This window comes from Lytechinus pictus, chromosome 7 (assembly GCF_037042905.1).
Source record: "Lytechinus pictus isolate F3 Inbred chromosome 7, Lp3.0, whole genome shotgun sequence".
Lineage (NCBI taxonomy): Eukaryota > Metazoa > Echinodermata > Echinoidea > Temnopleuroida > Toxopneustidae > Lytechinus > Lytechinus pictus.
Window position 1 is genome coordinate 29,366,045 of NC_087251.1, and position 13,347 is coordinate 29,379,391.

Here is a 13,347-nt window from a genome sequence, read left to right on the forward strand (position 1 = left end):
GTTCATTTCAATTAGAGGCTAGGCATTCATGATGGATGATGGAAATTGCCAGTTTACGTTCTGGTAGGCCTTTTTGTCATGAATTTAACAATTCAATGACCTTTATGACTTATATCATTATTTTGTATGAATAATTTTAAGTCTTTTTTAAAAAGTGTCATTTACATAACTTTCAGTCAAATATGTACGAAGGATATTTGTTCAACTTCATAACATTTGCAGGTACCTATATTGTATGATAAAATAAATTACCTCAGAATTGTACAAATTCAGAACTTTCTTTTTCTTTTACATTGTCTTTAGACACGAATACAGATCTTTCTAGATTAATTTGACAAATGGGCTATAACACTAAATAGTAAACACGCTAAGCTCACGTCAACCAAGTATCAAACATTCAAACTTGGATTAATTCATGGAGGTTCTACCTCCATGATTTAATCTGAATAGGTCTGTATTAGGTCCATGAATCAACTCAGATATCGTTCAAGCATCAAAATCCATCTATCATCACAACACTAAAATCATAAACGATCACTTCGAAGAAACAATGCGAAGGTCAAACCAGGGAAGTGTTATACTTCCCTGGTATATGCTAGCTACCGTGTATATATACACACACACACACACACACAAACGCAAAAAAGCCGCGAAATAGCTCCAGAAATTGTAGCCCTGGAAAGTAGAAATTGTAGCCCTGGAAAGTGGAAAAAGAGCCCTGGAAAATGAAAAAGTAGCCCTGGAAAATTTTTAAGTTTCTCCAAAAAGAGCCCTGGAAAGAAAAAAAGTAATTTTTTGGTTGGATAGCAGGTAGCATTTTGTGGCCCACTACTACCATGTTATGTTTATTCATGGATACATCTACAATATATACACTACATGGTTTATCTAAGGATGCCCTTTTATCATTAAGTAAAGGTATTTAGTTAACAATACAGGTCTGTTATGAGTCACACTTTGTAAAAGGCATCATGTGACTTAATCGTAGGAAGCTTCATATGGCAGAGCTTTATGACTGGATCACCTGGATAGTCCAAAAATATTGTGCCACCATCATTTTGCACGAATAAATCTATAGATGGAAAAGGGAGATAAGATTAATGAAAAGCTGCCCACTATTGTGTGGCCATGCACACTAGGGTTTATGGCTGTTCCAGAACAATTCCACTATCTTTTTGTACCAATACAACCTTTTTGTGGTAAAGGAAGTTGTTTACACTAAACTTATACCATGCTTCATTTGAAGGGCAGCATTGTACTGCTATGTGGGGAAACTGCTAGCATTAGGGTGTGTTTATGCTTCCATTGCGAGGATAGAATCAGCGTTTTCAAACGTTTCAAAACGCCGATCGTAAATGTGGTTCTGGTAGTGCTGTTTATGCTTAACTTTTCAGAGGCAAAATCATGAACTCCAGCTGGCTTCGCATCGTAATTTTCGTTGAGCAGGAAAGCGAGGTCAAATTGGGCGCACCCTTTTTCGAAAGTTTTTTTTTTCTGAGTGTTGTTATGGGGAAGGTACATCGACTGTTATTTAAACATTGAACAATTTCCGATATTTTAGTCATTGCATGGAGCTACTTGACATAGCCATATAATTTTTACCATGGTGAGGATAATAGTGAGAAAAATGGAGAATATTAAAGTGTACATAATAAAATAATAAAACATATATTTGTTTTTACTACTGGGGCATCTGGCGATGTCTCCTCAAGTCCTCATTATAACTCATGTTCCAGGTTTTTTTTGTAAATCCCTCAACATTCATCGTGATGACAAATTGGAAGAGTAATAGGCCTACTAGTGATAGTACTTTAATCAATTATCACACATGCAAATGTAACAAGGGAGATGAGAGGTAATTCCGGGGAGGTAACATGCGACCATGGAGCAATGCGACTGTATTTGCCCGCGGATTTTCATCTCACCGGAAGCATGTACCAAATGACATAATTTAAACACGTTTTAGATCGTTCTGTTTATATTTCCCCAGAAAGCCTGATTCTGGTCAAACGACGTTTACAAACGCACCTTTTTGTGAGTTTACGATCAGCGTTTTGAAACGTCGTTTAAAAGAAAGTAGGCATGGACGCAACCGTGTTTTGGACTAATCAAGTATGGAAACGCTGATTCTGGCCTGAAAAGTGGAAGCATAAAGCCATAAACACGGCCTAAGATTGTATTATAGTACTGCTCAAAGTACTGGTTGATATTTAATCTTTTAAAAATATGATATAGACAGTTGGATAATATTGGACTATTTTAAATTAAGTAGATGATATTTCCTTTTGCTTCCCCTTCTGTTGAATACACTTCACATTACTGTGTATTAATTAATAGCAAATAATGTGAAGATTTACATTTAAAGGGGAATTTAATGATGGAAATAATAAGAATGATGATAAAATATACTTTGCTATATATAGCACATAATTTAATGATGATAGAAAGTCTCTGTAAGATAGTTTGAAACACAAAGAGAAGTGTCTCTTTTCTGGACAGTGGAGTAGCACACATAATTACATCATCCATGTACAGTAAGATCTAAATAGTGCTGTGAATTATTCACTTTGAAAAAAAGACTGTCTTCAGTAGGTTGTTGAAGGAGTCTAGTGTAGAAGCCAGTTTAACAGTGTCTGGTCAGTTGTTTCAAAGCAGAGTACATTTTTAAAGAGTATTAAATTTTGGAATAACACCAGGACAGTTTGATGCTGAAATTCAAGAAATATATTTTTGATTGGATACATTAGTTGCTAAGTACACAGAGACTTTAACTTTAAGGTCGGTATGATCTTCTTATTAATATCCCACACTTCAACTTTTCTTTCAGATATCAAGGATTTGTTGTGTTTTTGATGGCTCTCTATTTTGTGTTTTTATGTGTTTTGATTTTACATATCTTTTTATTGGGGGGGGGGGGTCTCTATATTATGATACATAATATGTAATGCATAAGATTTAATCATCCCAAGTTGGGATTAAGGAAGTTACTGTATATGTTTTAATCATTCATTGAAAATATTAAAATATTGTTTAGACAAGTCAAGACATGTTAGATATTTCTTTAAATGCAGGGTGAAATAAAATATAAAAATTCTTACATTAATGTCCATAAAACTAACATACTATCACAACTAATGCAAACAATAAGTCCATTATAAAATGTTTCAGTTGTGAATGAAGAATATCAAGGAAGTGAAAAATTAATAGGCTGCTATAATACCATTTGTGACTTTAAGGACGTTCCACAGTTATGTTTGTGCGCATTATGATCTGCGCATAGTTTACACTCTGCGCGCTGCCGTCACAATGGATGAACAGGTGATTAATTAGCTGCGGGTATGTGCTGATTTTTCTCATCTTCTGCACTTTAACTGCAGATCCGATGCGTTATTTCATGAAGCTAAAAAATTGAATTATTCCATGGACCATTCAAAAAAAGATTCTCTACAATTTCAAAATACTTTACTCTGCAGTGCTGCCAAGAATCACGAATATTACCCCGAGTTTGAATAAATGGTAGAGTGGTTTCGATTTTTTCTTCACATAGATACAAAGCATTCGGTGCATTTTTGGTGTTTTAAAAAGCACATTTGCTCTAATAAAAATACTGATAGTTTATAAACAAGCACATGAACCCATATTTTTTAATGTTTGTTCCTCTTAGGTATACCTTCCTCTACAACTCTACAAATTTTGGTGAAAATGACATGGATTTTGAATAAAGTGCAGCATTTATTGTACTTTTGTAGTTTGTTACTGAAATTTCACATTTTTTAGATTGGGATTTTGTTATCTTTTACGCCATTTTTAAGAACTGACAGTGCTGTTAAATTTAAAATTGCAAAAAAATAGCACTATAAATATATTCTCCATTCTAACGATACAATTATTAACTCTTTTGCGAAATTTGATGACTTTTTTATGTATTTTGACTGAGTAATACAGGTTTAAACTCATTGTAGTAATCTTGGGCGGTCTAAAAATGCCAAATTCTTTTGAATGCGCAATTCTTAAGAACATCAATGTGGGTGAACTTTGAAGTTTTATAGCAAAAAATCAAGCACATGGACCTATGTTAATTTTTGCATATTTCGAATATTAAGGTTCTAAAGTATCTATGTGCAAAGTTTGGTGAAAATGACATGGATTTCACTTTAACTGTGGAACGTCCTTAATAGACAAAAGATGTCATGTATAGTACAGTACATCATCTCAATTGTGGGATGTATCATGTAAGAAGAAAACAAACAATATGAGTGATGTTTTCAATATGTTGTATCAAGGAGCTAGCTCCTTGGTTGTATTGAGATACATGTACGGTGTGAAACATTGAAAATTTGTATTGAGATACATGTATGTACTGTGTGAAACATTGAAATTTGCTCCCATTCCATTTCCTGTTGAAAATCTTTGAGGATGAAAATCTAGGATCACAGAATGTTGAGAAGATTCTGGACTCTTAATGTAATGTTCATGTAAAAAGGTAAATTAGTCTCTTTCATGTTCTAGATCCAGGGGCCCAATGCAGAAAGAGTTATATTAAAATCTTTCTCCAAATATCAAAGGCAACTTTAATACTAGAAATAGCAAATAGGCTATCCAGTTAAGCACTTCATTAATTTTTCAATTCTGTATGCACTTTTGCAGTGACAATTAAGCAACAGAATATACATGTATAGTGTAATTACATGTAAAATATTAGACTAAGCATCAAAGTAATTGAATTATTCAAAGAAAATAAAGTGTTATTCATAATAATTTGAACTGATCATTGACTGATCAATGCTCCTCTTTTTTGCATGGCCCCTGGCAGTGTACTGTACACTGTATTGTCTATGGTACATGTACTGTACATACATTAAAGTACTGGATTTCTTGTAAGTCAGTGAGGTTGTGGAAAGATCAGCTTTGTAAGTAACTCTGGTAGTCAATGACGTCATGCGATTAATGAGTCAAGGAAACGTAATCAGGGAATATTAGAGAATTTAAAATATGTGTTTAATAATAAAATTTGGGTGCAAAAATTAATTATAAACACTTAAAAGTGGTTTTTACATGTTTATGCATTTATCATCTAATCTTAATCTTGCAATTTTCATTTTAGATTTATGTTTATCCTGTAGGGAAATTGGACTTTGTTTTCAGGAAATGCCTGCTATCCTCTTATACTAGTATACAAATGTGCAGATCTACATGTATATACCCTGGAACCATCAAACTACATGTACAATCATTGCCAAATACTATAGAGAAGATACATCAATCACCAGGGGGGGGGGGGGGAATTAAAAAAAATTAAACTTATTATGACTAATGGGATGTTGCAAGAAGCTTGAGATCAATTGCAAGTCTATTTTTGGTCCCTAAATCAATCATATGGATGTAGTTAATTGCAAATTAGTGATTGATTGGTAATCTCCTTGAAACAAGAAGTATAATCTGATTTGCTACAGCTAACGTTGATCTATCAGTTGTAAAATTGGAACAGAAAATTTGCAATTGATCGCAAATATTTTCTTGCAACACCCCCTTAGAGTCGCACGTAAATACCGAGTTGTGTACGGTATAAAAGGCTTGACCGCATTGGTCAGATCGTGTCATGAGGACACGCACTACTGCGTGTCTATCAATAAGATCGCAAATTGCATATCATGTATGTGTCGGCATTTAAGTGCGACTTAAGTCATACTTAAATCTTTGAGAAACACCCCCCAGTGATGATGGTAAATCACTTACATTTAGTCTGAGTTAATGATCGTCTTCACAAATATGTGCATTCGCATTATCAATACGTCACAAAATGTGTTACCAATTGCAAGTTGCAGGCCTTGCATTAGACCAAGGCCTTGCTGCTCTTGGAATTCCCCAATTACTGACAGCACTACCAAGGTGACCTCCCCCCCCCAAAAAAAAAAAAATTAGATCAACGAATAAATGACAACCTATGAATTAGTGGCTATCCATTGTAATTGGTGATAAACTTATCTAAAAGTTTTCAGTCTATGTATAAAGGCTTTATCTTTGAATTACATAAATTTACAAATAATCATAATCTTGTATATCTTTTTTGAACATACAGTGCGTCAGAGAGAGATGCCTTGTTAGGGGACGTAGATCATTTCAACGATTCTGCAAATGGCTACATCAACAATGATGCTGTCCAAGGAGAGACTAAAGTAGGAAGATCTCCAAGTGATATAGGACCTGCAGATAAACCACCTAAAGATAGGTTAGTTACATTTTCACAAGTTAGATTTATAAGCCATTTGTGGAAAACAATTCCTCTAAGTGTACATGTATCTGAGCAAAATTATGATTACTCTTTTTTATAAGCCAATGTTTTGATGTATACATATTTTCATGATTTGAACTCATTAAGACTTCTTATTTTCACGAATCTATCATTAGACATTGCAATGTTTGTTAGTTGCCATGTGAAATGTGATTAATGAAAAAAATTTAAGCTTATGCAGTGATTGTTAGAGATTGATGGGACATTTTATACATTCCTAGGCAACATATGGATTTCAGAAGATATTGCAGCAAGTGAAAGATACATGTAGAACCTTTAGAACTTCCAACAATATATATTTATTATTTTGTCAAAACTGTCAAGAAAGTTATAATAGGAAAACATATGTTTCTTTATGATAGTTACACTACACAATATTTGTAAAGCAATGTTCCTTAAAATTACCCTTTCCAGTCCATAAAGTACAGCTATGCTGCATAATATTAGGTGGACATCTCTGCTATTATAAAAATATTGTTTCCGAAACACTTGTGGCTGTTTTAAGGAAGTAGATATAAAAGTCATAAATTGTGGTTTTGCCAGGGAATGTCCATTCAAAATACAAGTATCTGAACCACATCCCTAATTGTGAATATGATATTCCTTTCTCTGCAGGTATTTCTTTGTTTACATAGTATTCTACACATTTGGCATGTGCTCCGTTCTTCCATGGAATATGTTCATTACTGCTCAGAATGTAAGTAAACACCTGTTTGAATATATACGTTCCTATTCTGAGAAAAGCAAAACAAAATTTCAAGGAAATTTAAACGGTTTATATTATTCTGATAATCTACACAAACACAAAGGTGAATTTAATGTCTTTCATTTGAAGGTACATAATGTTTGATCTACATGTATTAGCATTTTTTTTAGTTGACACAATTTTTAAGATTCTTCTAGAAATGCAAATTGAGATAATTTATGAACCATTGAATGATTGAAGCATAAATCAAAAGATCAAATGCTCAGTATTAAAGTTTACATGTACAGTGTAACAGATTGCCATTACTAGCAATTGGTGCATTCAAGAATTAAAATAACCCTGCTGGGTATCTGTTCATGTCACCTGGGTCAAGTGCTACATGATTACATAATGTGGATGGATTTCATGCTGAAGGAAGTCAATATTATACACTAAGGGTACACAGAAGCCCCTAAATAGGTTTTGAAATTGATGAATGGCATGTTGAATGTTGTGTATTGTATTCTGACGACATGAGGTGAATTTTGCATATATCATAAAATTTTGTTGTAGCATCTTTATAGGAGGTGTAAAATATCACTCTAGTAGGGAAAGAACTAGATTTTTAAAGAATTCATTTGTAATGGTAATATTACCAAAGTAACAAGAATTCAAGATTTTTATTTTTAGGGATTAATCACTTTAATCACCAAAACAGAGTAAACAATATATGTATGTCCTGCATGTATATATAAAGTTGTAATTGATATCATCTCTTATCATACATTGACTTTATTAAGTACTTTGACTACAAGTTTGCAAACCATGATAGCAACACGTCAACCTCTAACGTCACATTCCTTGATATGACGGCAGCTCCCATCCCTCAGACACCAGCACCTCAAACAAAGACAGAACTGCAAGACATGTATGAATCCTACTTCTCTATAGCAGCACAAGTACCAAATGTTGTTATACAACTTGTAAATGTTGGTATCAAACACAAGTAAGTATAAAAAAAACAGCACATTTGGGAGACCACCCTTATATAGTAAAGGTGTACATGTAAGTAGTTAAAAGTAAAAGAAAATGATCTGAGCTAGATATAAGACCATGTTAACCCGGGGGGGGGGGGGGGGGGCACTCAGTATATAATGCATGGTGGGTATGTGCCGCGGAGGGGACCCCCATTTTTACACTTAAATCTCCATTCCAAGGCATAGCATTTTTGTCTTATAATAGAGAAAAAGAACAAAGAAAGCCGCTCCAAAGCATAGCATTTTCTTCTTATCGAGAAAAAAGAAGAAAGAAATCCGCTCCAAAGCTTTGCATATTTTCTGTTACGCCGTTCCGGTCGCATTGATCTGCTACAATGAGCCGCAATTTTGGTGAAAAGCGGCCGCAGAGCGCTGTCCGACCATCGCCTCTGCGCTAGCGCACCGGCGCCCGTGCCGCCGGGCTAGCTGCATGCACGTTCCATAGGGATGCATTCGCACTCACACGAAGGCGACCCGTTCCAAGGATCCCCGTTTTCACAAACATTTGTAGTTCCGAAGCCCGTCCGAGGACCCTCCTTTTTACAATTAGCCCGCTCCAAGGCCCCCGTTTTTTGTCTCGCCCGCAGCACACACCTACTACTTTTTTGGTCGAGTACCCCCCCCCCCCCCACCCTGGGATGTTAACTAGGCCTAATGTTAAGTTTTGCTTTTCATATTTTCAAGAATATTATTGATTCTTAAAATATCTTAAGGAAAAGTTAGTCTTATTTGAACTTTATTTTATACCTGCTTATAGAGAGACCCTTAATGAAATACATTTATTTTTTTTAATTCATCATTTATGTATTTTTTGTTCTTTTTTTATTAGATGAGTTTGGATGGTGGCTTGCATACTGGAAAAACAAGCTGTAATATATTTCAGCATAAGTTCTAAGAATACATGCTCAAAAACTGTTTTTCAAACATTTCTTTGCAGAAATTTTACACCAAAAATGATTTTTTTTAAAAGAAATTTTACCCAAAGAATAATTGATAATTACTTGTAGGACTACTTACAATGTTACACAGTATTTTTGTATATCTTGTTCTCAACCTCATGTAGTTTAAAATGCTCTATTCAACAAATGAAATAGTTTAAATCTATTAATACTTGCCTTTAAAAAAGTCATTTCAAGTACCATCGAAACATGTTGCTCACAATTTCAAAATCTCTCTAAATTGTTTTGTTTGTAATCTTTTAATTTTAATGATCGTTTTATGGTATGTCATAGTGATCAGGAGTGAAACTAATAACATATTGGATCAAATGGCTTCATAATATAGCACATTGGTTGTTTCATGTCTTTCAACTCCAGTGAAGAATAATGAAACTAAACTTGTTAAGCACTTTAGATATTGAAGTAATATGATGCAGTGGAGAGTGTTTTTAATAACGCAATTTTTTACCAATATTGAATTTTCTTAGGCAGTGCTGGTACATCTACATGTCATAGGGAACATTGTATGAAAATGCCAGAATGAAATGTGGCTAACCCGTTTGGCACTTCTTACTCAATTTTCATATAAAGTCATTCATAATTTCCATAAGGACCAGCGTAGTGAAAAAGCCCCCAAATTTTATGGGAAAATGTGATAATTTACTCCTTGTTGATTAAATTTGTTAGTCAAAATGTAATAATAGATTCATTGATTGAAAATATTTTGATTTCTCTAATGCAGGGTAACTCTCAAAGTACGAATGCTTACATCACTGACTGGCATGTTGGTTATATTTATTTTCACCACTGTATTAACCAGGGTTGACACCAATGATTGTAAGTATAATAATGTATAATACGTGACCACCCTACTTAAAACTCACAATAAGTTTCAAGGCAGGGTGTACTGTTATTTAGAAGCAAAAATAGTCGTATGTGTTTGAAAATGAAATCTGGAAAATTAGCTTTTCTGAAAGAAAACCTCTCTAGCTTGGGTCAAATTATGGAATTACACCAAGCATGAGGAATAAGACATTTTGTAGATCAATGTTTGGGACTGCTGGGAGTTTTTGAGTGTCAATAAATCTGGCACAAAATGTCTACATCATGCTTGAGCCGATTTCATATATCAAACCATACTTTTGTGTTATAGGTATCTTTCCTTAAATTTTTCCACATTATAATGTTGTTGTTCAATTGTAACAAGATATCATTTCAAAGATTAGGACCTGCTTTTTAAAATCATATATATATATATATATATAATTCGCCCATAGGGCTTTGTCAAGTTATGACAAATTCATTAGATTGCGTCAAAATAATGCATCATAAAGATGCACGTATCCAAAATAGTGAGCAAAAGCGCACAAAGGATGACGAAAAGGATACATCATAAAGGGGAAACGAAAGAAGGCAGTAGGAGAGGTAGATAGAGAGAAAGAGAAAATGAGAATGGGAGGAAGAGAGAGAGAGAGCGCGTGAGAGAAAGAGACAGAGGGTGGGAAGGAAGGAGATAGGGGGGAGAGAGAAAGAAGGACAAGGAAAAGAAAGTAAAAGAAAAGAAATATCTACGTCAGATGAAATGAGTGGAATGATACATCGAGTCCATTTTGACGTAATCTAATAAATTTGTCATAACTTGACAAAGCCCTATGGGCGAAAATTCGTTTAAATATTATTGTCCATGGAGTTATATATAGAAATAAAAGATAAACCCAGAATGACATAAAAGGGGAATATCACAGTAAAATAATCACCATGTAGTGCTAAGATACTGCATATATCTTTAATATACTATCATCACCAGGTATGATCAGCGACTACCGCGTAGTATTATTTGTATTTGAGTAATTATAGCATAAATCTATCAATGTAATTGCTTTGGTATTGTACATATATACAGTATATATACATGTACATGCATTATGCATTCAAAATTCATTTTAATCATTTAATATATTTTTATCTTTCCCTTATTTTTTCAACAGGGGAGAAACAGTTTTTCTGGATAACATTAGCTAGTGTGGTTGTCATCAATTGTGAGTACAAAGATGAAATATAATCGTCTCAGAGAGAGAAATTGCAATTGTTTGTGTTATTGCTAGTAATTATCACAAAATGGCATTCCCCTCCCCCTCGAATGAGAAGGGAAGTGAACTTTAAAAGATATGTAGCACACAGTCAATGTCTTGCCATATAGGACAATGTGCTGTAGAATAGTCAATACTCTATCATGAAGCAACCAGAAAGATACTCTGACTTTGGGTTGAAGGATTAATGAATGCCATTTGATCTCTGGAAAGCTTGGATGTGAATGTTGTAAAAAGTAATAATGATAATATGTCTATTTATATAGCGCAGTTACTATGTGCATATGCTCAACTGCGCTTTGATACTTGGTATCCCAGCCATGGCATAATTTCCTTTGGCAAGAAATTTATCCACATTGTACTGCACTCGACCCAGGTGAGGTGAATGGGTACCCGGTAGGATTTTTCCTTGAACGCGTTAGCGCCTATTAATATGGCGGCTTAGCTACAGCCGGGGTAATAATATGATACCAAGTAAAAAGTAATGGAAGTAATTAAACTTCCGGATCAAAATACTGGATCCTGGGTAATGAGTTTCTGAGTAGTTTAGGTCTGGAGATGGTGCTGTTCAAATTTACTTTAGCATATTGGTTATATGGACAGTTTCTTTGATTTTAGTATATGTTTATGAGTTAACTGGGGCAATTATTAGTTTTTCTATGTGACAAATCATTTAGAGAGTGTTTGAAACTAATTTATGAGAAACGGTTAATACCTCAGTTGCAGTAGGAGGAGGAGGGGGGGAGTAGTTGTCATCAAGGTCATAGTAGTATTACTCAGTAGCAGCAGTACCACATGTTGTATCGTTATAATTATCTGGTATATGTACTTTTCTATTAGATTTTAGTGCCATATTCCAAGGTAGTGTGTTTGGTGTAGGGGGATAACTGCCAAAGAAATACCCCCAGGCTCTCATGGCTTGGGGATATTTAAGTAGCAGGAGTAGTAATAAACAGTATCAGTAGTAGCAGAAGTAGTAGTAGCAGTAGTAGCAGCAGAAGTAGTAGTAGTAGTAGTAGTATTAGTAGTAGTAGTAGTAGCAGTAGTAGTAGCAGAAGTAGTAGTAGTAGTAGTAGTAGTAGCAGTAGTAGTAGCAGCAGTAGTAGTAGTACAGTAGTAGTAGTAGCAGCAGCAGCAGTAGTAGTACTACATGTAGTATTGTATATGTTTTTCTTTCAGGTTTTAGTGCCATATGCCAAGGTAGTGTGTTTGGTCTCGGGGGGATTACTGCCAAAGAAATACACCCAAGCTCTCATGGCTTGGGGATCTTTAAGTAGCATGAGTAGTATTTACAGTGTGAGTAGTATAGTAGAAGTATTCATAGTATTTTCTGTTTCTTTTGAAGTTACTCCTGTAGGAACTCAGCCAAGCAGCTTTACACAGCATCAAGCTGGTATATAACCAATCACATAGGAACGTACATTCTACGTCTATGTTAATCAGTCATAGTGGCTGACTTTAAATTATTCTCGGACCTTTTTGGTGTGGGGATAATGGCCGAGATTCAAGCTCACAACCTTTCAGTCATGAGTCCATTGCTCATAACCACTATACCACATGACCCTAGTTGTAGTAGTAGTAGTAGTAGTAGTAGTAGTAGCATCAGCAGCAGCAGCAGTAGTAGTACTACATGTAGTATTGTATATGTTTTTCTTTCAGGTTTTAGTGCCATATTCCAAGGTAGTGTGTTTGGTCTAGGGGGATTACTGCCAAAGAAATACACACAAGCTCTCATGGCTGGGCAAGGATTAGGTGGAATCGTTCCAGCATTGGTCTCTATCATCTGTCTTGCAAGTAATTTTTTCATTTTCATATTTTTTTCCTTTGATAATAAATATAGCTAGATTCCTCATAGAACACTTTTAATCACCATTATTCAGTCTGTTGTGAATTAGTGGAGATCTCATATATCACCAAAGCCGTTGAAATTGAAATCTTTGATATTGCATATGATAAGATACAAAATGAAATACTGAGTTTATAAAATGAAATACTGAGTTTATTACATCACCAGCTTCCTCATTTGTGATAACAGGCAAGGGTATGCATATAACTTTTGTGAAAATATACTTAAAACTTACATCTGATTTTGATGATTTTGATGAAAATATACCTAAAACTTACATCTGATTTTGATGAAAATTTTGATGTACCGCTTACTTGACTTTCTCTATTCATTCTTATCAACCTGTTGTCACTTCAAAATTCACATTAAAGACCTTCAGAAGCATTTTCATATATTGAATAAGTTGTCATTGTAAACATGGATGTGGAATGAACAGAGTTAATATTGTGTTCTTATATT

The 13,347-nt window shown here is 34.4% G+C and overlaps 1 protein-coding gene across 1 annotated transcript in view; it reads left to right on the plus strand.

The window, feature by feature from the left end:
- The window catches only part of LOC129265300 (equilibrative nucleoside transporter 1-like), a 27,902-nt gene continuing 14,555 nt past the window's right edge, over window positions 1-13,347 (plus strand). The window contains exons 1-7 of the mRNA XM_064102420.1: window positions 1-63; window positions 6,080-6,229; window positions 6,908-6,989; window positions 7,778-7,983; window positions 9,695-9,789; window positions 10,941-10,991; window positions 12,702-12,836. Coding sequence (XP_063958490.1) covers window positions 29-63; window positions 6,080-6,229; window positions 6,908-6,989; window positions 7,778-7,983; window positions 9,695-9,789; window positions 10,941-10,991; window positions 12,702-12,836 — 754 coding nt within the window. The 5' untranslated portion in view covers window positions 1-28. The remainder of the gene's footprint in view (window positions 64-6,079; window positions 6,230-6,907; window positions 6,990-7,777; window positions 7,984-9,694; window positions 9,790-10,940; window positions 10,992-12,701; window positions 12,837-13,347) is intronic.